General features: G+C 51.4%; 1 protein-coding gene across 15 annotated transcripts in view; it reads right to left on the bottom strand.

The window, feature by feature from the left end:
* The window catches only part of SCARB1 (scavenger receptor class B member 1), an 89077-nt gene extending 82977 nt beyond the window's left edge, over positions 1-6100 (bottom strand). For 10 of the 15 annotated variants that reach the window (XR_012420824.1, XR_012420825.1, XM_074008381.1 and 7 more), the window contains exon 1: positions 5776-6100. Coding sequence is in view for 5 of the 15 variants with exons in the window: in XM_074008381.1 (XP_073864482.1) it covers positions 5776-5901 (126 nt within the window). In the remaining 10 variants the exon portion in view is untranslated. Of the gene's footprint in view, positions 1-390; positions 469-4466; positions 4587-5775 lie in introns of those variants that run through there. The other 5 variants (XM_074008380.1, XM_074008378.1, XM_074008375.1 and 2 more) reach the window with 3 other exon arrangements.
* Positions 6101-25177: the final 19077 nt, after the last annotated feature.

The raw sequence follows: 25177 nt of genomic DNA on the forward strand, positions 1-25177 counted from the left end.
GCAGTGATAGTGATGGGAAAGCCCCTGTCTCCGCAGATACAGGGGTATCAGAAAAAAGCATGCAGGCAAAGATGACCTAAGGTTTTTGCCTCTACCCCTGGAGAAACAAATGGGGGTGCTGTTTATTGAGACAGGGACCATAGGCGGGGGCAGCCCAGCAGCGGGATAAGGCAACCGAGGTTGAGTCCAACTAGAAAACCAACTTAAAGACAGCAGAGGGGACCCAGGTTCTCTCCTGGACATGGAAGAAGGCCATGAGGCCTATCATTGAAGAGGGTGGCCTTGGAAGAAGGCCCACGTCCACCAGCTGGGCCTTCCTTGGAGGACCAGAGACACACAGGAACTTGGATGTGTGCCCCTCAGGACCTGAAATGGGCCTTCATTACTCACCCACATACTTGAGCACAGCTGCACGCCAGGTTCAGATCCAGGGAATGGGAGCAAGAGTCCCCGTTCTCACGGCATCTGCCTCTGGGACAGAGACAGACACCTTCTCACACACACACACACACACACACACACACCAGCGAGGTCACTTGGGGCAAATTACTCCCTTCATCTTGTCTCCTTAACGGACACTGATGACAATAAGTCGTATGTCATGGCCCTCTGCAGGGACTAAACGAGACGATTTTCACAAAGGTGCTTTGAACCCTGCCTAGTGCACAGTAAGCCGCCCGTGAGTGGATGCCGTGAAGTTCACAATCGCGGCCCTTAGTGTGTCCGTCCAAACACCTGTCTCCAATCCTCCCCACGGGTGGAAGGGAGAAGAAATGAGTCGCACTTCCCCAAAGCCTCTCCAAGCAACCTCGACCACGGGGCCCCTTTGCAGTGTGCCTCCTCGGTCCGTGTGGCGCATTCATCTGGCCAGTCTTTGGGGAAAGCTATGTGTCTATTCATTTGTAATTTCTTTTTAAAGGATGGGATTTCACTCTGTTGCCCAGGTTGGAGTACAGTGGCACAAACACAGCTCACTGCAGCCTCGAGCTCCTGGGCTCAAGAGATCCTCCCACCTCAGCCTCTCGAGTAGCTAGGACTATAGGTGCATGCCACCATGTGCCAGCTTAGTTTTTTTATTATTATTATTTTTGTAGAGATGGGGGTCTCACTATGTTGCCCAGGATAGTCTTGAACTCACGGTTTCAAGTGACCCTCCCACCTCAGCCCCGTAAAGTGCTGGGATTGCAAGCGTGAGCCACCATGCTTGGCCTTGTAACTTTGAATCAAATACGTAGCATGTGGATAATTTTATTTGTTAAAACAAAAAATAGGAGCATTACAGATAAAGTATTAGGTTTCCTTTGTCCACACCCCCAGTGTCCTGCCTTCTCTCGTGAGAGTATCCACTTCTGTTAGTCTCACCTTTCCCAAACTTCAGCATTTACATATTTTAATATTAAGCCATTGAAAATAATGGCAGGGCACGGTGGCTCACACCTACAATCCCAGTGCTTTGGAAGGCCAAGGCAGGAGGATGACTTAAGGCCAGGAGTATGAGACCAGCCTGGGTAATACAGTGAGACCTTGTCTCTACAAAAATAAAAATAAAAACTGAAAGAAAATATAGAATATTGTTTGGTGGGTTTTTTTTTAACATAAATAGTACCAGAGCTTTTTTCAATTAGTAATTAGTAAAAAAGTAATTACTTTTTTTGATTAGTAATTAGCTTTTTTTCAATTATGGCCTACCCATGCTGAGACATATATCTAAGTTTCTTCATTTTTTTTTTTTTTTTTTTTTTTTGAGATGGAGTCTCACTCCATCACCCAGACTGGAAGGCAGTGGTGCAATCTTGGTTCACTGCAACCTCAGCCTCCCAGGTTCAAGCTATTCTCCTGCTTCAGCCTCCTGAGTAGCTGGGATTACAGGCATGCACCACCATGTCCAGCTAATTTTGTATTTTTTAGTAGAGACGCAGTTTAGCCATGTTGGCCAGGCTGGTCTCAAACTTCTGACCTCGGGTGATCTGGTGAATAACGAAGACATGGTTCAGATCCCTGGGGGCACACATCCAAGTTCTGTGACAAGGACAAAGACAGGAAATGTGGACAAGAAGTCATTCTTAAGAAATTCAGTCTAAAGAAGCAGGCCAAGGGGGAAAAGATGTCAACTAGTGTGACAATATCCACATCTTCACTCCAGCTCATCATTGAAGATGGAGGCCTTGGAAGATGACCATCCCTTTTTTGTAACCCAGTGAGGGGCCTCTCCCCATGTCCACCAGCTGGGCCTTCCTTGGAGGACCAGAGACCCATGGGAACTTGGCTACCAAAAAATGGTAATGATAAATCAGTAATCACCAGTGATGGCAGAGATAGGGGAAGTGGCACAGTTCCATACCTTGTGGGTGGATGTAGCAACAGAGCTGTGCAGAGGGCAATTTGGCCATAATCTTCAAAACTCAAACTGAGCACACCTGATCCCAAGGCCCCACTTCTAGAAATCCACCCTATGGAAATGTTCATGAACCACACGAAGAGGGATGTGTCGGGATATCGCTGTCATTTGTGACAGAGAAAATGATCAGTCAGGCTAGGCGCGGTGGCTCAAGCCTGTAATCCCAGCACTTTGGGAGGCCGAGACGGGTGGATCACGAGGTCAGGAGATCGAGACCATCCTGGCTAACACGGTGAAACCCCGTCTCTACTAAAAAATACAAAAAACTAGCCGGGCGAGGTGGCGGGCGCCTGTAGTCCCAGCTACTTGGGAGGCTGAGGCAGGAGAATGGCGTGAACCCGGGAGGCGGAGCTTGCAGTGAGCTGAGATCCGGCCACTGCACTCCAGCCTGGGTGACAGAGCAAGACTCCGTCTAAAAAAAAAGAAAAAGAAAATGATCAGTCAGTGGAGAAACAGGTAAACAAGTCTATAACCATTCAAAGGAAAACCAGCAGTGATGAAGGAAAACGCGGGGTACATTTATCGCTGAGACATGGAAAATTTTTCAGATAATATCTTTGAATTGAAAAGCAAATTGCAAGATAATTACACATGTTCAAGTTCATTTGCACTTAGTTCAAGTTATGTAAAATATATGTATTGATATGTATACATGCAGGCTCTTGGTACACAGAAAAGGGTCTAGAAAGATCCACACCAATGATGGTGATAATAGCTGAGGAGGGGAATAAAATGGGGGAAACTTTCTCTTTTTCCTCCATTTGAACTTTTTTTACGAGCAAGTATTCATATATTTTATATAAAGTCGTCCCTCAGTGTCAGAGGGGAATTGGTTCCAGGACCCCCATAGATACCGAGACCTGCAGATGCTCAAGTCTCTGACATAAAATGCTGTGATATTTGCATATCACCTATGCACATCCTCCCATATTCTTTAAATCATCTCTAGGTTACTTATAATACCTAATACGATGTAAATGCTATGTCAATAGTTGTTATACAGTATTGTTTTTATGTCTATTTTTTTGTTGTATCGTTATTTTGGGGGGATTTTTTCTGAATACTTTCAATCTGCAGTTGATTGAATCCATGGATGCAGAACCTGCAGACACAGAGGGCCAACTGTAGGGACTCCTGTCACTAACCAAAAAGCATATTAAAAAAAATCAAAGCACAAGGCCTCCCATTCAAGTTGCACACAGACTCATGGAGCCAAAGAAAACACCAGCGGGCAATCTCTGCTTATGCGCGTGTCTCTCCCGCCCTGTCCCCTGAACACAGGCTCTCTTCTTCCATGCTAAGGCACTTGGCCGCTGCTCCAGCCTGGGCGGTTCCAGAAGTGGCCGTCTTGGGCTGGGCGTGTCTTCCTGCCTTCACGCCACTCAGCCCCAGACCAATAGCCTTTGGGATATCTACAGAAGGATGCTGGGAGGCTCCTGCTCAACTTTAAGCCAGATGCTCCTAGCTCCAGGACAATTGAGGACAATGTGGTTTTCCTCTTTAGAAGCCCGGGAGAGGAGTGGGGAAATTTGGTGGTGCATGCATGTGTGGTACACGCACACACACACGCTCACACATCCTACTGACATCCTTAACCTGATGACATCCTGAGAAAGAAAACACCTTGAAATCAGCCCCCGAATAACTGAGTTGGTGAGACTCTTTACCTGGCATAAATCCCACCACCCCCACACTCCCAAAGCAAGAGACTAGGTGCTCACTCACAGCACAAGGTCACATGCTCGCACTGCCTGAGTGACAGCCCCTCCAGGGACCCTGCATACACACTGTGGGGTCCTGGCACTGCAGCAGCCACAAGGCTGTCACTGACACACACGTTTCAGTATGAGTAGGCCACAGAAATAAAACTCTCAAAGTGTAACAGAGAAAGACTCTGAGCTGTCATGGGGAGGAAGAGGCCATTCTGTTGCTTTTCCTGCCATCCCCAGAGACAGTGTCACCCTCCACCGGGACCTCTGTGCAATCAGACTACAGGCTTTGACAGGATAAGATTTGAAAAATCAAAAATAGACACAACATGGCCAAGATGCTCTAGACAACTGCTCACCCAGAGACCTTGAGAGAGGCCACATGTTGCTCCGTATTTAAAGCCAGCTAGCTGGGTCCCAAGAAGTGGCAGCCAGATCTAAGCAGACGTATGCTTCATTCATTCACTCATTCATTCGCTCTGTAAATGAGGGAACAGACATGAAATGTGGACAACGAGCCGTTCTTAAGAAACTCAGTCTAAAGAGGCAGGCCAAGGGGAAAAGATGTCCATTAGCGTGACAATGTCCAGTATTCACCCCAGCTCAGCATCTGGCTGGAACTTTGATAACAGTGAGCCCCAGTTTCCCCTTCCCTCCACTGCAGGTGCTGGCTCCAGGGCTTCAAAACTCTAAATGACTTTTAGCTCAAATGTGATACTCTGCAATCTCCAAGTCCTTCCCTAACTCCAGGCTCATTCAAACATTGGCACCCAGGGCAGAGTCTGTCCATCTGCAGACCAGCTGACCGCCTAATCTGTCTCCCTGGTTGAAAGGGCAATAGTGTGGATCAGAGGAAAGACCTCAGGCTGCGTGCACTCAGAGGACCTTGGGCTGGTGCCTGTCTCTGCATGAATCTGGGGAGAAAAGCGGCTTATAGTTTCCAGACTGAATCATGAAGGCAGTGAACAGGGAGAACAGGGTCGCGCATTCTACCTCCTGGAAAGGATTCTTATGGGGGGATTCTGGGCAGCGGAGGATGCTCAGCTGAGCACCTACCATGTGAGCTGGGCACCCACGTGGGCCTCACAGAAGGTTCCTGTCCTCCCGGGCTCACAGGATACAAGCAAAGTGCAGCTCTAATTTTACCGGACCCTGCTACCGACTTCTGTGAAAGCAGGCGTCGCACTCCTGGGCTCCTTCGGGTGGCACCACGGAAGCAACCCATCCACACTCCTGATTTGTCGTGGGCTCCCAGACCCTTTGGGGGGGGTCAGGCCTCCGGGTGGGCTCCCATCCAGGGCTCCCCAACCCTGGCCTGCGCCTCCAGCAAAGCCCCTGGGTTCCCCTTTTGCCCTCCAGCCTCAGTCTGGGGCGATGAGGGTGGTGAAGAGGCGGGCAGCGGCCCCCTCCCGATGCACCTGGCCTCCCTCGTGCTCTGCGGAGCCGGTGGGCGCCGATCCCGCTGCGGTCGCCCACCCATCGCAATGCTTATGCGCTTATGCGCGTCTCTCCCCTCCCCGCCCTCCCCGCCCCCCCGCCCCGTCCCCTGAACACAGGCTCTCTTCTTCCATGCTAAGGCACTTGGCCGCAATGCGCGGGTCCTCCTCGGCGCCCAGAGCTCAACAGCCCGGGTCCGTGCGCGGACACCCCCGGGGGTCCCTCACCCACCTTGAGGACCTGCTGCTTGATGAGCGAGGGCACCATCACGATCATGACAGCGCCCAGCACCGCGCACAGCAGCCCCGCGACGCCCAGCGCCGCGGCAGCCCAGCGCGCTTTGGTGGGGCCGCCCATGTCTGCGCGCCTGGGGCCCACCAGCGGCTCGCAGGGCTCCGCGCCTGGCAGGAGACGGGGACGGCGACAGAAACGACACAGGCGGGGACTCCGGGCACTCGGGCCGCAGAGGCACGGTGGATCTGGGACGGCAGCGCACGCAGGAGCAGCCCAGCAGGTGGCCAGTGGTTTTATGCCCCATCGCCGGCGCCGCCAGACCGCCCCCGGGCCTCCTTGGGCTCCAGAATTCCGGCGGCAGGGGCGGGGCCTGAGCGGTCCGGGGGCGGGGGAGAGGCGGGGACGGGGCGGGGACGGGGCGGGGCGCTGATCGGACGGGCAGGGGGCGGGGCCATGGCCGCCAAGACCCGCCCCGCTATGCTGCGGCTGACCCCACGGCCTCGCTTCCGTTTTGGGGCGGGAGCGGAGGAGGCCTCGTGGCCGCTGTGCCAAAATGTCTATGGGGCCTGAGTCCCTCACCCTCTTGCTCCCTTCACCTTCCTCCTCCCCTTCCCCCACCTATGTTTCCCCTCCTCCCAGCTCTCCCCTCTGAGCCTCTCACCCTTCCCTTTCCCTCCTCCTCCCCCTCCTGTATCGGGACCATCATCAAGGTTGGTCACAGTGATTAGGACTTAGCCAGCCCACCCAGGAACCCCAAAGCCCTTACAACGATCCACATGCCCCGCCACCACCCCATGGACCCTCATCTCCCCAGTCCATCTCCAGCCTCACTGTCCCTGGAAGAAGCCCCGCAGGCTTCAACCCCAGGGCCTTCATACACCCTGCACAGGCAATTCTATTCTCCCAGGTATCCGCCTGGCTCTATCCTTCATAACGTTGGTGCCACCATCACCCTATGACTGAGCACCCCCTGGCAGGTTCACATTCATTTGCATCCTTGCATTCTGACCATGTGCTGCAACTGGGATGCCAGCCCCTGAGGTAGGGCCCCCCACTCGTCCTCAGCTCTAGAACGTGGCCTGGCAGGGAATGCCTGCCCACAGTAAATATTCTAGAATGAATGACTGAGGAGTCTTCTAGGTGCTGGCCCCCTCCTTAGTGCTTTGCACACAATGGCTCCATTTTACAGATAAGAAAACTGGGTGGTGGCTCACGCCTGTAATCCCAGCATTTTAGGAGGCCTGTAATCCCAGCATTTTAGGAGGCCTATAATCCCAGCATTTTGGGAGGCCTGTAATCCCAGCATTTTGGGAGGCCTGTAATCCCAGCATTTTGGGAGGCCTGTAATCCCAGCATTTTGGGAGGCCGAGGCGGGTGGATCACCTGAGGTTGGGAGTTGGAGACTAGCCTGACCAACATGAAGAAACCCCGTCTCTACTAAAAACACGAAATTAGCCAGGCGTAGTGACGCGTGCCTATAATCCCAGCTGTTCGGGAGGCTGAGGCAGGAGAATCGCTTGAACCCGGGAGGCAGAGGTTGCGGTGAGCCGAGATAGCACCATTGCACTCCAGCCTGGGCAACAAGAGCGAAACTCCACCTCAAAAAAAAAAAAAAGAAAAGAAAACTGACGCACAGGGAAACTTAGTTAACCCAAACCGAGTTCCCCCGTTTCTAATGAAGAGGGAAATCAATGATAAGCACGTGAGCAAATGAGTGAAGGATAATTGCAGGCAATTGCTCCAAGAAAACAGAATAGGCCCGGTGCATGGTGGCCCACAACTGTAATCCCAGCACTTTGGAAGGTCCAGGTGAGGGATCGCTTGAGGCCACTAGTTGGAGACCAGCCTGGGCAACATAGTGAGACCAGTCTCTACAGAAAATTAAAAGATTAGCCAGGCATAGTGGCATGCGCCTGTGGTCCCAGCTACTCAGGAGGCTGAAGCAGAAGGATCCCTTGAGTCACGGAGTTCAAGGCTGCAGTGAGCCCTGATCTTACCACCACACTCCAGCCTGGGTGACAAGAAGACCCTGGGAAAAAGAAAAGAAAAAAAGAAAGGAGAGAGAGGGAGGAAAAGAAAACAGAAGAAGATGCACAGCAGCGGGCTGGCACTAAGTAGCAGTTGCTCTTAGATGGGTGAGTGTGTCCCTGAAGCGCTCCACAACCCCCTGTAGTCCTTCCCCACACCCCACCTGGCCTGCCTTCTGGTCCTGCAACACTGACCCCACCTTGAGTTTTGGGCCCCTCACGTAGGCCAGTCCCCTCATTTTCTGAATGAAGTTATTGAGAGGACAAGAGATTCTGGGTTACACAGGGACAGGAGGGTGGTGTCCCAGCACCTGGGTAAGGCAGGCTCAGTCCTTGAATGCTCTAAACCTCTTACTTAACCCCAGAAGAAAGCAGCCTTCTCCCAGGGCCATCCTTAAGCAACATGTCTTGGCCTGAAGCAATATTTACGGAGCATCTGCTATGTTCTGGTTAGACAGCTTTGCCTGGCACTGCCTTCCTCTAAGGAGGCCGAATATGGTCCAGTGCCCCAAGGGGGAGGGCCCAACTCCTGAGGGAGGTCAGAGTGGCTAGGGTGAGGCTATGGTGGCCCAGGCGGAGAGGTTCAGAGAAATCCAGGCTCTGGGGTTTCCCACATTGGAGTCCTAGGGCAAGTGGTGTGGACCTTTCTGTGCCTCAGTCTCCTCATCTATGAAACAAGGATTAGAAGAGCCGCTTTCCAAGGGCTACCGTGAGGATTAAACAAGTCAAAAACCGTGCCAGTGCTTAGAACAGTGCCTGGAATGTGTCAGTGCAACTGAGCTGGGGGCTGTCATTGTTATTTCCAGGACCTACATGACCTGGCTCCTGCCCATCTCTCTGCCTCCATCTCCTGCCGTCTCCCCCATTGTTTCTGTTCGTTGAGCGTCCCCAGCTTTTTCTTGTGTCAGGACCTTTGCACTTACAGTTCCTCTGTCTAGGATACACTTTCCCTAGATCCTTCCACGGCTCCCCACTCTCCTCTTCCGGGCTCAGCTGAAACCTGCTCCTCAGAGAAGCCTTTGCCGTTGCATCTGTCGAAAACAGGAGTCCTAGCCCACTGTGAGGCCACCTTGTTTTGTGTGAAATGGTCTCATCTGTTTACTTGTTCATCTCCTCCAACTCCCGAGACACAGAAGCTGACCCTGTTTCGCTTATCGATGTATCTCCAGCACCTGGAAAAATACCTGGCACATAGCAGGTACTTAATAAATACTTTACTCGGCTGGGCGCGGTGGCTCACGCCTGTAATCTCAGCACTTTGGGAGGCCGAGACGGGCGGATCACGAGGTCAGGAGATCGAGACCATCCTGGCTAGCACAGTGAAACCCCGTCTCTACTAAAAAATACAAAAAAATTAGCCGGGCGAGGTGGCGGGCGCCTGTAGTCCCAGCTACTCGGGAGGCTGAGGCAGGAGAATGGCGTGAACCTGGGAGGCGGAGCTTGCAGTGAGCTGAGATCCGGCCACTGTACTCCAGCCTGGGCGACAGAGCGAGACTCCGTCTCAAAAAATAAATAAATAAATAAATAAATAAATAAATAAATAAATAAATACTTTACTCAATCAGCTAATTAACTCTTTTTTTTTTTTTTTTTTTTTTTTTTTTTTTTGAGACGGAGTCTCGCTCTGTCGCCCAGGCTGGAGTGCAGTGGCCAGATCTCAGCTCACTGCAAGCTCCGCCTCCCGGGTTCCCGCCATTCTCCTGCCTCAGCCTCCCGAGTAGCTGGGACCACAGGCGCCGCCACCTCGCCCGGCTAATTTTTTGTGTTTTTAGTAGAGACGGGGTTTCGCCGTGTTAGCCAGGATGGTCTCGATCTCCTGACCTAGTGATCCGCCCGTCTCGGCCTCCCAAAGTGCTGGGATTACAGGCTTGAGCCACCGCGCCTGGCCAATTAACTCATTTATTAATCAAGTAACTGATCAATTGATTAATTAATATCACTTCATTGAATTCCTTAAGGCCTTCAACAGCCTTCAGCTGTGCAGTTGCCTTTTCTTAAATGACTTTTGTAGTTCTCAGAAATTAGCCAGTTAACTAAAATCTGTGGTCTGCCTGGCCCTGACACCCTCCCCCACTTCCTTGATACTGACCTGCCTTGACCATCTCACTCAGTCTAACTCTGATTCATGACCAAGTCTTCAAGGTCCAAATGTACGTGGTGCTTACCCAAGAAGGCTGCAAGGCCATGGTTGGAGAGCCCTCATGTCACGCCATGCTGTCACTCAACGAGAGAGAAGGGCAGAGATGACAGGGTGCTGAGACACGTGAGCCGCCTTGGCCTTGCTGAGGGGAGTCACTTCCGGCGGCAGGGAGGGCAGCTGAAGGAGGGAAAAAAAGACTTCGTCATGTTTGAGGGAGAGGTCCTGCCCTGGAGAAAGTCAAAGATACAGAAGAAAAGAAAGAGTACTGATAACAAAACATGATCAACATGGTGTCACGGGGCTCCTGGAAAATCAAGTCAGATGCTTTTCCTCCTCTGCTCAGCATCCTCTCGTGATCAAAGATGGAGAATGAGTGTAGGAAAAGACCTGGAGGGGTTGGAAGCCTCATGAGGTGCTCGTGGGATTGTAAAATGGTGCAGCCTCAAAAGGTAAACATAGGGGTCCCCTAAGACCCAGCAGTTCCACTCCTGGGTGTGTGCCCAGGAGAGAGGAAAGCGCGTGTCCACATGGAAGCCTGGATGCAAATGTTCACAGCAGCCAAGCAGCGAAAACAACCCCCACCCCCATCAGCTGGTGAACAGGCAAATAAAATGTGGCCTAACCACACACTGGAATATGACTCAGCATGAAAGGGAATGAAGTGCTGACGCATGCTACACCATGGATGAACCTTGAAAACACTGATAAGTGAAAGAAGCCAGACACAAAGGCCACATATATGATTCCGCTTATATAAAAATGTCCACAGTAGGTAGATCTATGCAGACAAAAAGTAGACCAGTGGTTGCCAGGGGCTGGGGAAAATGAGGAGTGACTGTTACAGGTTTGGGTTTCATTTTGGAGTGGTGAAAATGTTCCAAAAGTGATGGTAAAAGTGGTGGTAATGATGGTTGCACAACTCTGTGAATATACAAAAAGCCATTAAATTGCACACTTTATTTACTTTTATTTTTTAAGAGACAGGGTCTCGCTCTGCCACCCAGGCTGGAGTGCAGTGGTGTAATCTCCCTAAAGCCTTGAAACCATCCTCCCGCCTCAGCCTCCTGACTAGCTTGGACGACAAGTATATGCCACCATGCACACCTGTTTTCATTTTTGTTGGGACAGGTTCTCACTTTGTTGCCCAGGCTGCTCTCAAAATCCTGGTCATCCTCCCACCCTGGCCTCCCAAAGTGCTGGGATTACAAGTGTGAGCCATCATTCCTGGCCAAATTATATACTCTAAATGGGTGAATGTATGATATGCAAATTATATCTCAATAAAAACTGTTATTTTAAAGAAATGGCCAAGCATGGTGGCTCATGCCTATAATCCCAGTGATTTTGGAGGCTGAGGCAGGAGGATCCCTTGAGGCCAGGAGTTCGAGACCAGCCTGGGCAACATAGCCAGACCCCATCTATATAAAAAAATAAATTAGACAGGTAAGGTGGCACGTACCTCTAGTTTCAGCTACTGAGGAGGCTGAGGTGGGAGAATCATGTGAGCCCAGGAAGTCGAGGCTGCGGTGAGTGAGTTATGATTGTGCACACTCCAGCCTGGGCAACACAGTGAGACCCTGTCTCTCAAGAAAACAAAAAGAAAGAAACCTTTCTGTGGCTCCCACCTCATTCACCGTAAAAGTCAAAGCCCTCACCATGGCCCACAAGATCACCACATCTCATGCTAGAGAGACAAAGTCAAAACACACCCAGATCGGCACATCTCCCTGACCTGATTCCCCTCCCTCCCCTTGCCCACTCTGCTCCAGCCACACCCTCCTCCCTGGAGCTCCTCCACCTGCCGCCCGGCTCGTGCCCCAGAACCTTTGCACTCCCTGGTCCCCTCCTGGAATGCTCCTCTCCCTAACACCCAGGAGGCTTACCCTCCCTTCCTTCAGGTCCATGCTCCAATGTCATCTTCTCAGCAATGACTGCCTTCCTGCCCACCCTTGGAAAGTTACAAACCACCCACAGGACCCTCCCTATCCCCCTTGGCTGCTGCATTTCTCTCTGTGCACCGACCGCCCTCCAGGGCAGGTGTTTGCTTGTTTGATTGGCTTCCTTCCTCTTCTAGGATGAAAAAAGCTCCATTGGGCAGGAATCTGCCTGTTTCACCCATTGCTGTGTCCCCAGCTCCTGAACATCACGTGGCCCACAGTAGGCCCTTGGTCAGTGTGTGTGGATGAATCACATCTACCAGAGTCCAAGGTAAAAGCTTGCCTCTGCTGCCGGGCCATGCGGCTGCCTGGCGTGGTGGCTTGGGGCAAGTTGCTCAGCCTCTCTGTGCCCCGGCTCCCTTATCAGTGGCTCGGGCATGGTCTGAGTCATGCCTGCACCCTAGGGTGGTCATGAGGATTACATGGGCTCATCCTGGTCATATGCTTCCCGAGGTGACTGTGTGAGGCGGAGCCAACACCCCCTGCAGGCAGCCGCATGCCCTGTGCCCCACCCAGCCTGGGAAGAATCACTCTCGTCCCCAGGGGCAACAGAACACACTGCAGGGAAGCTGAAGGGCGTCCTTAAAGGAGGCACAGCTGGCTCCTGGCGGAGCAGAGAGCAGAGATGTGAACCAGTGACTTGGCACGAACATTACCACTACGCTGTTTGCTGAGGGAAAGGAAAAAGAGGAAGAAAGTAAAGGAAAGTGAAGAGACGGGGGTGAGAAAGGACAAAGTAAAAAGCAAAGAAAGAGGAAACCTTATTTTTTTTTTTCTTTTGAGATGGCGACTCGCTCTGTGGCCCAGGCTGGAATGCAGTGGTGTGATTTCGGCTCACTGCAACCTCTGCCTCCCGGATTCAAGCAATACTTCTCCCTGTCTCAGCCTCCTGAGAAGATGGGATTACAGGTGCATGCCACACGCCCGGCTAATTTTTTTTTTTTTTTTTTTTTTCTGAGGAGGAGTCTTACTTTGTTCCCCAGGGTAGAGTGCAATGGTGTGATCTTGGCTCACTGCAATCTTCTCCTTCCAGGTTCAAGCAATTCTCCCGCCTCAGCCTCCCAAGTAGCTGGGATTACAGGCACCTGCCATCATGCCTGGATAATTTTTGTATTTTTGTGGAGACAGGATTTCACCATGTTGGCCAGGCTGGTCTTGAACTCCTGACCTCAGGTGGTCTGCCCACCTCGGTCCCCCAAAGTTCTGGGATTACAGGTGTGAGCCACTGCACCCAGCCAATTTTTGTATTTTTAATGGAGATTCGGTTTTACTATGTTGGCCAGGCTGGTCTCAAACTCCTGGGCTCAAGTGATCCACCTGCCGCAGCCTTCCTAAGTGCTGGGATTACAGGCGTGAGCCACCGCACCTGGCCAGGAAAGCATTTTAGCCACATTTGCCACCTGGATCGCTGCTGGTGAGGGAGGAAAGAGAGCTCACGTGTGCCTGCTGGATTCATTCAGTTCACACTGAGCTCCTAGTCTGTGCTGGGCACTGTGTTGGGGGCTTGGGGACCCAGCAGGGACCGTAAGCAAGCCCCTGGCCTCGCAAGTCCTACATGTTAATAGACAAGCAATAACAATGAGTGATAAACATCATCATTGGTGACTTTATAAAACGTTAGAGCTGTGGGCCCGGCATAGTGGCTCATACCTGTAATCCTAGCACTTTAGGAGGCCAAGGCAGGTGCTTTGCTTGAGCTCAGGAGTTCGAGGCCAGCCTGGCCAACATAGCAAACCCTGTCACTACAATAAATACACACACACACACACAAAGTAGCTGGGCATGGTGGCACACACCTGTAGTCCCAGACACTCAGGAGGCTGAGGTGGGAGGATCACTTAAGCTCAGGAGGCAGGGGTTGCAGTGATCCAAGATGGCACCACTGCACTCCAGCCTGGACGACAGAGCAAGACCCCATCTCAAAAAACAAAGCAAAACGATATTAGAGCTGTGCAATCCAATATAGTAGCCACCAGCCTTACGTGGCTATGGGCCACTTAACATGGGGCTAGTCTGACATGAGATATGCCGTGTCATATTCATCCCAGATTTCAAAGGCTTTGTATGAAAACAGCATAAAATATCTCAACTTTCTTATATTGATCACACATTGAAATGACACTATCTGATATCAAGGGTTGAATAATAGATACAAGTTAAATTAATTTCACCTGTTTCTTTTTACTTTTTAAAATGAGGCCCCTAAAATTCTTTTATATTTTTCTTCTTTCAGAACAGGTTCCTCTGTCATAAAATGTTTCAAATTGTGTGTGTGGTTTGTGCACACTGCGTTTCCATGGGACAGGCAGTTAGAGGACGATGTATGCTTTAGGAGGAGAAACTCAATAGTGTAAATGCTACTGGGGGAGAGGGGTTGCTATTTAAATGGGGCGTTTGGAGACAGCCTCAGTGAGAAGGTGACATTTGGGCAAAGACCTGCAGGAAGTGCAGGAACGTGTTGAGATCCAGGGAAGACCATTCCAGGCAGACGGAATAGCCAGGGCAACGGCTCTGAGGCCGGAGGTGCCTGCATAGATTTTCATCAGAATGTGAATCTCTCATGTTGCTGCAAGTGACTTTTTAGGAACTGTTTCTCTGCAGTAAGTCAAAATGCACCCTGCAATATTGTGAATATCAGAGAAGGTCTCCAGAGCCCCTAGACAGCCCCCTCCAGAAACTTAGCCTCTGCCCCTGGACTTTAGCCCCTGTGCTAGAGTCTGAACGTGTCCCCTGAAATTTGTACATTGAAACCGAATTACCATGTGATGGTATTAGGAGGTGGGGCTTTTGGGAAGTGATGAGGTCATGGGGGAAGAGGCCTCATTCATGGGATTAGGGCCCTTACACACGAGGCTCCAGAGAGCTGCCTCTCCCCTTCCACCAGGCAAGGACGCAGAGAGAAGTTGCCATCCGTGAACCAGGACGCAGGGCCTCACCACCACCAAATCTGCTGGCACCTTGATCTTGGACTTCCCAGCCTCCAGAACTGTGAGAAATAGGTGTCCATTGTCTATGAGCTGCCCCAGTCTATGGTACTCTGTTTTAGAAGCCAGAACAGACTGAGAGAGGCCCTGTAAATCCTGTCTTCCTTCAAAATCACACCTGTCTCAGTCCCCGACCACTGACTTCCCTCAGGAGCCTTTCCTTTCTGACTCAGGGACAGCAATCAATCGTCACCTTTGTCCCTGGCCTTTGGGGACTCTGATATGTCCTCTCTGACAAAGACTAACCCTCCAACACAGACATGCTTTCCAGGACAAAGGTGCAAGTGTGTGGGGAGGACCCAGCTGGCAGCTGTGAGCTAATAGGCCGCTCCATGGGCCAGGTCACCAGAGAAGAGAAGTTTCTATCAGCTCCCACTCTCAACAGCAGCTGGAGAAAGGAGGATGACTCCTATCCCAGGACCCAGTGGGTTCCTCTGAGACCACCTGGTCCTATCCTAACTACCAGAGAAGGGATGGACATGCTCAATCATTCATTCATTCATGTGGCAAATACTTGCTGAGCACTCACTATGCATAAGGCCTACTGTGTGCTAGGGCCTGGGGGCAGATGGGGAAGAAGGCAGGCAGGTCCTCTCTGCCCTGGCCTTACTTTTTTTGAGACAGGGTCTGGTTCTGACACCCAAGCTGGAGCGCAAAGCTCACTGCAGCCTCCATCTCCTGGGCTCAAGCCATCCCCCTACCCTCAACCTCCTACAGGCATGTGCCACTACACTAGCCTTTTTTTTTTTTTTTTTAAGACAAGAGTCTTGCTCTGTCGCCCAGGCTGGAGTGCAGTGGCGTGATCTCAGCTCACTGCAACCTCCGCCTCCTGGGTTCAAGCGATTCTCTTGCCTCAGCCTCCCTCCCAAGTAGCTGGGACTACAGGCGCCCGCCACCACTCCCAGCTAATTTTTGTATTTTTTAGTAGAAATGGGGTTTCACCGTGTTGGCCAGGCTGATCTCAAACTCCTGACCTCAAATGATCCACCCACCTCAGCCTCCCAAAGTGCTGGGATTACAGGTGTGAGCCACCACACCCAGGCAAGCTAATTTTTTTTAATTTTTATCTTTTTAAATAGAGAATGGGGGGGTCCCACTATGTTGCCCAGGCTGGTTTCGAACTTCTGGACTCAGGCGATCCTCCCTCCTAGACCTCCCAAAGTGCTGGGATTATAGGTGTGAACCACCACATCTGGTCTGCCCAGGCCTTTTTAGTAAGGGGGAGAGAGCGAGAGAGAGCGAGAGAGAGAGATTTATAAATATATTTATAAGCATATTTAAAGGAAATAAATAGATAATGATTATAGATGGTGCTAAGTGCTAATGAGAGAAATAAACAGGTAATGCCACAGGGAGATGGGGGCTGGAGTGGGGAGACCGGAAGGGTGAGAGCTGGGGAGGACATTTCTGGCAAATGAACCGGCAAGTGCAAAGGTGCTGTGTCAGGGAAGTGCTCACTCTGCCCAAGGAACAGATCATCGGGGACCACTGCGCCTTAGACGGTGCAGTCACCCCAGTTTATACCTCTTGCCCCAGTAGTATCATTAACAGCACCTCCAAGTCACTGCATGTTGGGGTGGCCTGTGACACCCCAACTGCAGTGAACTGAAACACACAGGCTGGCTGCAGCTCTCGAGCAAAGGTCACGGTCCCTGGAAGGCAGCTCTCTCTCGACTCCTCTCTCCTCCCGGGTTCCAGGCGACACTCCCTGCCCTCATCCCCTCAGCCCCAGGGGTGGGAGCAGCTTCACTCTTCGTTTTGTTTTCCCTGCACCTTTGTATATATCCTCGAAGTCTCCAATTTCGAGTGTTCTCTCCACTTCCTGCTTAGACCACTGCAGGAACTGATTCTGTGGTGGGAAAGGAATTAGAGGAGAGAAAGAGAGGCTTAGAGGCAGCGTCCAACTGTTGGGGTAGAAGTCTGCAGGTAACAGCCGGCACAGTGGCTCATGCGTGTAATCCCAGCACTTTGGGAGGCCAACGCGGGAGGATGGCTTGAGGCCAGGAGTTCAAGACCAGTCTGAGCAACATGGTGAAATCCCCTCTCTACTAAAAATACACAAAATTAGCCGGGCTTGGTGGCATGTGCCTGTAGTCCCAGCTACTCGAGAGGCTGAGGCAGGAGAATCGCTTGAGCCCAGGAAGTAGAGGCTGTGGTAAGACATGATCGTGCCACTGCACTCCAGCCTGGGCAACAAGAGTGAAACCCTGACTCAAAAATAAAGAAAAAAAAAAAGTAGGCTGTCTTTAGAAAAAAAAGAAGAAAAAAGAAGGTTGACTAGGCCGGGCGCAGTGGCTCAAGCCTGTAATCCCAGCACTTGGGAGGCCGAGACAGGCGGATCACGAGGTCAGGAGATCGAGACCAGCCTTGCCAACATGGTGAAACTCTGTCTCTACTAAAAATACAAAAATTAGCTGGGCGTGGTGGCAAATGCTGGTCAAAAACATGGGCGATCCCAGCACTTTGGGAGGCCGAGACAGGCGGATCATGAGGTCAGGAGATCGAGACCATCCTGGCTAACCCGGTGAAACCCCGTCTCTACTAAAAAATACAAATTTAGCCAGGCGAGGTGGCGGGCGCCTGTAGTCCCAGCTACTCAGGAGGCTGAGGCAGGAGAATGGCGTAAACCCGGGAGGCGGAGCCTGCAGTGAGCTGAGATCTGGCCACTGCACTCCAGCCTGGGCGACAGAGCAAGACTCCGTCTCAAACAAAACAAAACAAACAAACAAACAAAAAACACGAGCACAGGTGAGCTAGGGGAATTCTTGGAAAGGTTTCATTGCTGATAAAAATGGACCAAAGAAGAGATGCTGCCTGTACGTGTCCTGTTGGATGAGATGCCCAGACAGAGGCAGCCACTGTGCCCTGCAGAAAATGCCAGAGCAGAGAGATGCAGAGAACCTGGCTCTTCTGGGATCCCCTTGACTACTGAAACTGAGAGCCGGCCAGGCATGGTGGCTCACGCATGTAATCCCAGCACTTTGGGAGGCCGTGGCGGAAGGATTGCTTGAGGCCAGTCGTTCAAGACCAACCTGGCCAACATAGTGAGATCCTGTCTGTATTTTTAAAATAAAAATATAAATAAATAAAATTTAAAAAGAAATTGAGAACGCCAGGGCCAGTGGCTCATGCAAGTAATCCCAGCACTTTGGGAGGCCAAGGTGGAAGTATTGCTTGAGGCCAGTAGTTCAAATCCAGTCTGGCCAATATAGTGAGACCCTGTCTCTATTTTAAAACTAAAAAGGCTGGGCACAGTGTCTTATGCCTGTAATCCCAGCACTTTGGGAGGCCAAGACAGGTGAGGTCAGGAGTTCGAGACCAGTCTAGCCAACATGGCTAAACCCCATCTCTACTAAAAATACAAAAATTAGCCGGGTGTGGTGGCACATGCCTGTAATCCCAGCACTTTGGGAGGCCAAGACAGGTGAGGTCAGGAGTTCGAGACCAGTCTAGCCAACATGGCTAAACCCCATCTCTACTAAAAATACAAAAATTAGCCGGGTGTGGTGGCACATGCCTGTAATCCCAGCTACTCAGGAGGCTGAGACAGGAGAATGGCTTGAAGCAGGGAGGTGGAGGTTGCAGTGAGCCAAGATCGCACCATTGCACTGCAGCCTGGGCGACAGAGTGAGACCCCGTCTCAAAAAAAATGAAACCGAGAGCCCCAAAGCTGCCCTGCCTCAGGACTTCCCCTTATATGGAAATAATAAATACCTTTATTGTTAAACCACTTGGGTGCTTTCTAGGACTTTCAGCCAAAAGCAGTCTCAATGGCTACAGGTATAAACCCAGCGGAAAAATAGCCGGCAGCCACAATCAACAGCTTGATTGACTTTGTCCTTCAGTGAGTATTCACGGACTGCGCCCAGTGCAGCAGCACCGGGGACTGCAGCTCATGAAAAGGGGTTTCTTTCCTAGAGGCACACTCCAGGGGCTGCAGGCAGACACCAAAGCAAGTCCAGGAATAAGCCACCAAAACAGCTTCAGATAATGTTCAATGCTGGCAAGAAACAAAACCCAGCGGTTTGAGAGAGAGCGAGTGAGGGTTTGGGTTCTCTGGGAAGGTGACATTTAACGGAGAACTGGATAAAGACCCAACCATGGGAAGAGCCAGAGAGAGTATTCCAGGCGGAGGGCATAGCATGCGCAAAGGCCCTGAGGTAGGAGTGAACTTTGTGCGTCGGAGGAACCGAACCATGGAATGTGAGAGCATCACGATTGTGGCAGCAGCTTTCAAGAAAGTATCTAAAAACAAACAAAAGGTCCACAATCCGAATTTCTTGCCTCCTTTTTTTTTTTTTTAGATGCAGCCTCAAACTCCTGGGCTCAGGTAATCCTCCCTAGTAGCTGAGACAACAGGCACCCGCCACCACACCTGGCTCTGTCAGACTGTGACTGACTGAGCACTTCTTATGGGCACGTTAATCACCTTCTCATAAAGATCACACACCAGCGGGAAAAAGAGATTCCTCTCACACCAATGAGTCTGCCGTGACACCTGAGAAAACGCTCTCAGGGAGAGGAATCCGCCTCGGTCAGGGCGCATTCCAGGGGCACAGAGTGGACCTTTTTCAAAGCGAGTGGGATTGTGTTACTTCCTGCTTGAGCTCCGTTGGTTTCCTGTTGCATAAACTCTAGGTCCTCCCCAGGCCGCCTTCCTCTGCCTCCCTCTCCACTCTCTGGCATGCAGCCACCCTCGCTTCCTTCAGTTCTTCCTATGGAGTCAGCCCGTGCCCACCGCAGGACCCAGCACAGGCTCTGAGCCCTGCTTCAAACGCTCTTCTTGTTTAAAAGGGCACCATGGAGGCTTTTTCGACAGGCAGCTCCAGCGTCACCTCCTCATAGAGGCCTTCCTCAACCAGCCCTTCTAAAGTAACACTCTTCTCTGGCGCAGTGGCTCACACCTGTAATCCCAGCACTTTGGGAGGCTGAGGTGGGCAGATCACTTAAGTTCAGGAGTTTGAGACCCGCCTGGCCAATATGGTGAAACCCCATCTCTACTAAAAATACAAAAATTAGCCAGCTGCAGTGTGCACCTGTAATCCCAGCTACTCGGGAGGCTGAGGCAGGAGAATCACTTGAACCCAGGAGGCAGAGGTTGCAGTGAGGCGAGGTCGCACCACTGCACTCCAGCCTGGGCGACAGAGTGGGACTCTGTCTCAAAAAAAAGAAAGAAAGAAAGAAAAAATTAACTGGGCATGATAGGTGTGTCTGTAGTTCCAGCTGCTCTGGAGGCTGAGGCGGGAGGATTGCTTGAGCCTGGGAGTTCAAGGCTGCAGTGAACCATGATTGTGCCACTGTACTCCAGCCTGGCCAACAGAGTGGCCCTGTTAATTAATTAGAGACCCTGTCTCTCCAGGCGGAGGGCATAGCACGCGCAAAGGCCCTGAGGTAGGAGTGAACTTTGTGCATCGGAGGAACCGAACCATGGAATGTGAGAGCATCACGATTGTGGCAGCAGCTTTCAAGAAAGTATCTAAAAACAAACAAAAGGTCCACAATCCGAATTTCTTGCCTCCTTTTTTTTTTTTAGATGCAGCCTCAAACTCCTGGGCTCAGGTAATCCTCCCTAGTATCTTAGACAACAGGCACCCGCCACCACACCTGGCTCTGTCAGACTGTGACTGTCAGACCCTGTCTCTAATTAATTAATGCTCTTTAGTCCTGTTTTATTTTCATCGTCGTTCTGTTTTATTTTCATCACACCCTGACATCGTCTGTCCTGACTTTTCACCACTTGTTTCCTCCATGTTTCTGCAGAGAAACACCACGAGGGCAAAAACCTTACCTGGCCTCACAGCTGAATCCCCAGCACCAGCACAGGGCCCGGTGCATGCAAGGGGCGTGATGGTTTGTGGAATGAATGAATGAACGAATGAATGAATGAGGGACCTACCCCCACTGGAGGAAGTCAGGAAAGGCTTGCCGAGGAAGTGGTATCTGAAGTGGCATTGATGGGTGAGAAGGAGTTCGGCTGTTCACCCCGACTTTGGCCAATGATTAGAACTCCCTGGGGGCCAGCACTTGTGGCCCGCACTCAGCGGTCTCCCAGGGTCTGGGTCGGGCACAGGGGTTGGTGTGTGTTGGAACTCCCTGTGTGATTCTCATATGCACACTAGGCTGAGAGCCGTTCATCGGGGGTCTTGGTTCTCCTCCAGGTGTTCTCCAGGGCAGCAGCACCAGGCCACCTGGGAATGTGATAGAAATGCAGGTTTTTAGGCCAGTCGTGGTGGCTCATGCCTGTAATCCCAGCACTGTGGGAGGCCAAGGCTGGAGGATAACTTGAGCCCAGGAGTTTGAGACCAGCCTGGGTAACATAGTGAGATACCATCTCTACAAAAAAACATTGTTTTAATTAGCCAGTCATGGTGGCAAGTGCCTGTAGCCCCAGCTACTCAGGAGGCTGAGGTGGGAGGATCTCTTGAGCCTGGGAGGTCGAGGCTGCAGTGAGCCATGTCCACACCACTGCACTCCAGCCTGAGCAATAGAGCAATAGCCTGTCTCAAAAAAAAAAAAAAAAGAAAAGGAAGAAAGAAAGAGAAAGAGAAAGGAAGGAAGGAAGGATGGAAGGAAGGAAGAAAGGGAGGGAGGGAGGGAGGGAAGGGAAGGAAGGAAGGAAGGAAGGAAGGAAGGAAGGAAGGAAGGAAGGAAGGAAGGAAGGAAGGAAGGAAGGAAGGAAGGGAGGGAAGGAAAGAGAGAAAATAAAAGGGAAAAGAAAAGAAAGAGAAAGAGAAGGAAAGAAATAAAAGAAAGGAAAGAAGGGAGGGAGGGAGGGAGGAAGGAAGGAAGGAAGGAAGGAAAGAAAGAAAAGAAAGGAAAGAAGGAAGGAAGGAAGGAAGTCAGGCAAGCAGATTCTGAGTCCTCACCCCAGACCTGTGACTCAGACACTGGGGAGTAAGGCCCAGGAATCTGCATTTTCACAAACCCTTCAGGGGCTTCTGACTCACTCTGGAGTGATGGGTGGAACAGAATCTTCCAGAAGGACAAATGCTTTCAGCCATGCCTGGTGTCAGAGGCAGGAGCTCCCACACTTACGGGCTACCTGGCTCCTCACCAAGACAGGTCCTAGACTGTCTCTGAGACTATCTTTTCCCTTGAGACAGCTGAGAGCTGGAGCAGCTTCAGATGCCTCTGGATCCTGGGACCTTCAACTTCAACTTGAACTTGGCTCTAAGGTGTCACCCTCAGCGAGAGTTAGCGCAGTTGTACCCTGGCTCCATGAGTGGGTGGACAGGGGGCCTTGCTCACTCCTTCCTCCCCAACCCGCCCCACGGGGAAGAGAGAGAGGTTGTCAGGTGAGAAGGAGTTTGTTTCAACAGTGTATTTATGAGTCCCAAGAACTGAGGATAAAGTTTCTGAAATACTAGCCGGAGGATGTCCCTCTTCGAGAAAAAGAGAAAAAGAACACCGCAGTTACCCCAGCTTTGTTATTTATGTAACAATAGCAGGGCATTTGAGTTCTTTCTCTTTTCATCCTACTTCCACTCCCCACACTAACATTTCTAATCACTAACATTTCTCTTGTTTTGATGTTTTTTGCATCCTTTCATTCTCCCCATCTGAGGTGGGTAGAATTGTGTCCCTCCAAAAAATGATATGCCCAAGTCCTAGGCCCCTGGTCCCTGTGATTGCAACCTTATTTGGAAACAGGGTCTTTGCAGATGCAATTAAATCAAGAGGAGGGCCTGCAGGATTCGGGCGGGCCCTGATCCAATAGGAAAGGGGTCCTTATAAGAAGAGGGACATCGGGCTGGACGCGGTGGCTCACGCCTGTAATCCCACACTTTGAGAGGCCGAGTCGGGCGGATCACCTGAGGTCAGGAGTTCGAGACCAGCCTGCCCAACATGGCGAAACCCCGTCTCTACTAAAAATACAACAAATTAGCTGGGCATGGTGGCAGGTGCCTGTAATCGCAGCTACTCAGGAGGCTGAGGCAGGAGAATCATTAGAACCCGGGAGGCGGAGGTTGCAGTGAGCCAAGATTGCACCATTGCACTCCAGCCTGGGCAACAAGAGCGAAACGGCGTCTCAAAAAAAAAAAGAAGAAGAAGATCTTGTCACAGAGGCACATACAAAATGTCATGTGCCATCGAGGCAGAGATTGCAGTGCTGTATCTGCAAGCCAAGAAATGCCGGGGGCTGCTGGCCCTCAGAGGTTGAATGAGGCAGCAAGGCTCCTCCCCACCCCAGGCTTCAGAGGGCTCTGCTGACACCTTCGTTTCTGATTTCTGCCCTCCAGAAAGGTAAGAAATGCATTTCTGTTGTTCTAAGCCACCCAGTTGGTGGCACTTTGTCCCGCAGCCCCACAGGACTGACGTACCCTCTCCACCCTCTTCCTTTAGCCCAGCGAGAGTTCTTGCGCTTGGGCAAACAGCAGAGCCACCTGGAGGTTTAGTGGAACCCAGAGGGCTGGCCCCACCCCTGGAGCGCCTGATTCAGTAGGTCTGGGTGGGCCTGATAACTGCATTTTCAGCAAGTTTCCTGAGCTCGCTGGTGCTGCTGGTCTGCGGACCACACTTTGAGAACTGCTGATCCAGATCACACCATCTCCTGCCTGGATGACAGCTCCAGTCCCCTAACTGGCCGGAACCCTCTCCCCTCCCCTCTTCCCCCTCCACCGGCAGGCAGGCTGAGCTTCCTAAAACACCTAGGAAATAGTCACTCCCCAATGTAGAACCTCCAGGGGCCTCTCACGGTCTGCAGGACAAAGTCCAAACACCTTCGCAGGCCACTGCAGTTGCCTGGTCTCAGCTGGGGTGCTCAACACAGACTCCCCACCCACCCCCAGGCACAGGAAGGAGGGAGAAAGAGATGCTTTCAAGACTTGTTTTTGTTTTAATTTATCAAACAATTGTGAATAGATATAGTGTTAGTTTGCTAGGGTTGCCATACAAAGCACCACAAACCCGGCAGCTTAAAGCAACAGAAAGCCGGGCGCAGTAGCTCACACCTGCAATCCCAGGTCTTGGGGAGGCCGAGGTGGGAGGATCACTTGAGTCCAGGAGTTCAAGAGCAGCCTGGACAACATGGCCAAACCCCATCTCTACAAAAAATGCAAAAATTACCCAGGTGTGGTGGTGCATGGCTGTACTCCCAGCTCCTTGGGAAGCTGAGGTGGGAGGATTACCTGAACCCAGGGAAGTTGAGGCTGCAGTGAGCTGAGATTGTGCCACTGCATTCTAGCCTGGGTGACAGAGTGAGACCGTCTCAAAAAAATAAAAAGATATAAATAAACAGAAAGTTTACTCTCTGGAAGTTCTGGAGGCTGGAAGTCTGAGATGGGGATGTCTGCAAGGCCACGCTCCCTCCGAAGGCTCCGAGGCTCCTTCCTCACTCTTCCAGCTTCCAGGGGGCTGGCTGGCAATCCTCGGGGCTCCTTGGCTTGCAGACGCCTCTGAGGTCATGGGGCCATCATCCCTGAGTCTGACACCATCTTTCCCGTGTACATCTGTGTTCACAAGATGGCTCTGCTCTTACAAGGACGCCAGTCCTGTTGGATTAGGGGCCCAACCTGCTCCAGCAGGATGTCACTCATCTGCAATGACCCTACTTCCAAATGAAGTCACATTCTGAGGTATCAAAGGACAGGGCTTCAGCCTATCTTTTTGGGAACACAATTCAACCCATGACAGATTTTATTTTTCTTTTGAGACAGGGTCTCGTTCTGTCGCCCAGGCTGGAGTGCAGTGGCACAATTGCAGCTCACTGCAGCCTTGACCTCCTGGGCTCCAGCAATCCTCCCGCCTCAGCTTCCCGAGTAGCTGGGACCACAGGGATGCACACCATGCCCAGCTTTTTTGTTTTTTTTTTTTAGATAGAGTTTCACTCTTGCTGCCTAGGCTGGAGTGCGATGGCGCCATCTCAGCTCACTGCAACCTCCGCCTCCTGGGTTCAAGTGATTCTCCTGCCTCAGCCTCCCAAGTAGCTGGGATTACAGGCACCCACCACTACACCTGGCTAATTTTTGGTATTTTTAGTACAGACGGGGTTTCACCCTGTCGGCCAGGCTGGTCTCAAACTCCTGACCTCAGGTGATCTGCCCGCCTCGGTCTCCCAAAGTGCTGGGATTACATGAACCACTGTGCCTGGCCTGTTTTTTTTATTATTGTTTGTAGAGACAGGGTCTCCCTATGTTGCCCAGGCTGGTCTCCAGCTCCTGGGCTCAAGTGAACCTCCCACCTCTGCCTCCCAAAATGCTGGGATTATAGGTATGTGCCCCTGCACCTTGTCCCATGGCAGATATTGATCATAATAATAGCTAATATTCATCAAGACTGAACTTCATGCATGGCAGTGTTCTAACTGTTTTA

The sequence above is a fragment of the Macaca fascicularis genome, chromosome 11 (genome assembly GCF_037993035.2).
Source record: "Macaca fascicularis isolate 582-1 chromosome 11, T2T-MFA8v1.1".
Taxonomy (NCBI): Eukaryota; Metazoa; Chordata; class Mammalia; order Primates; family Cercopithecidae; genus Macaca; species Macaca fascicularis.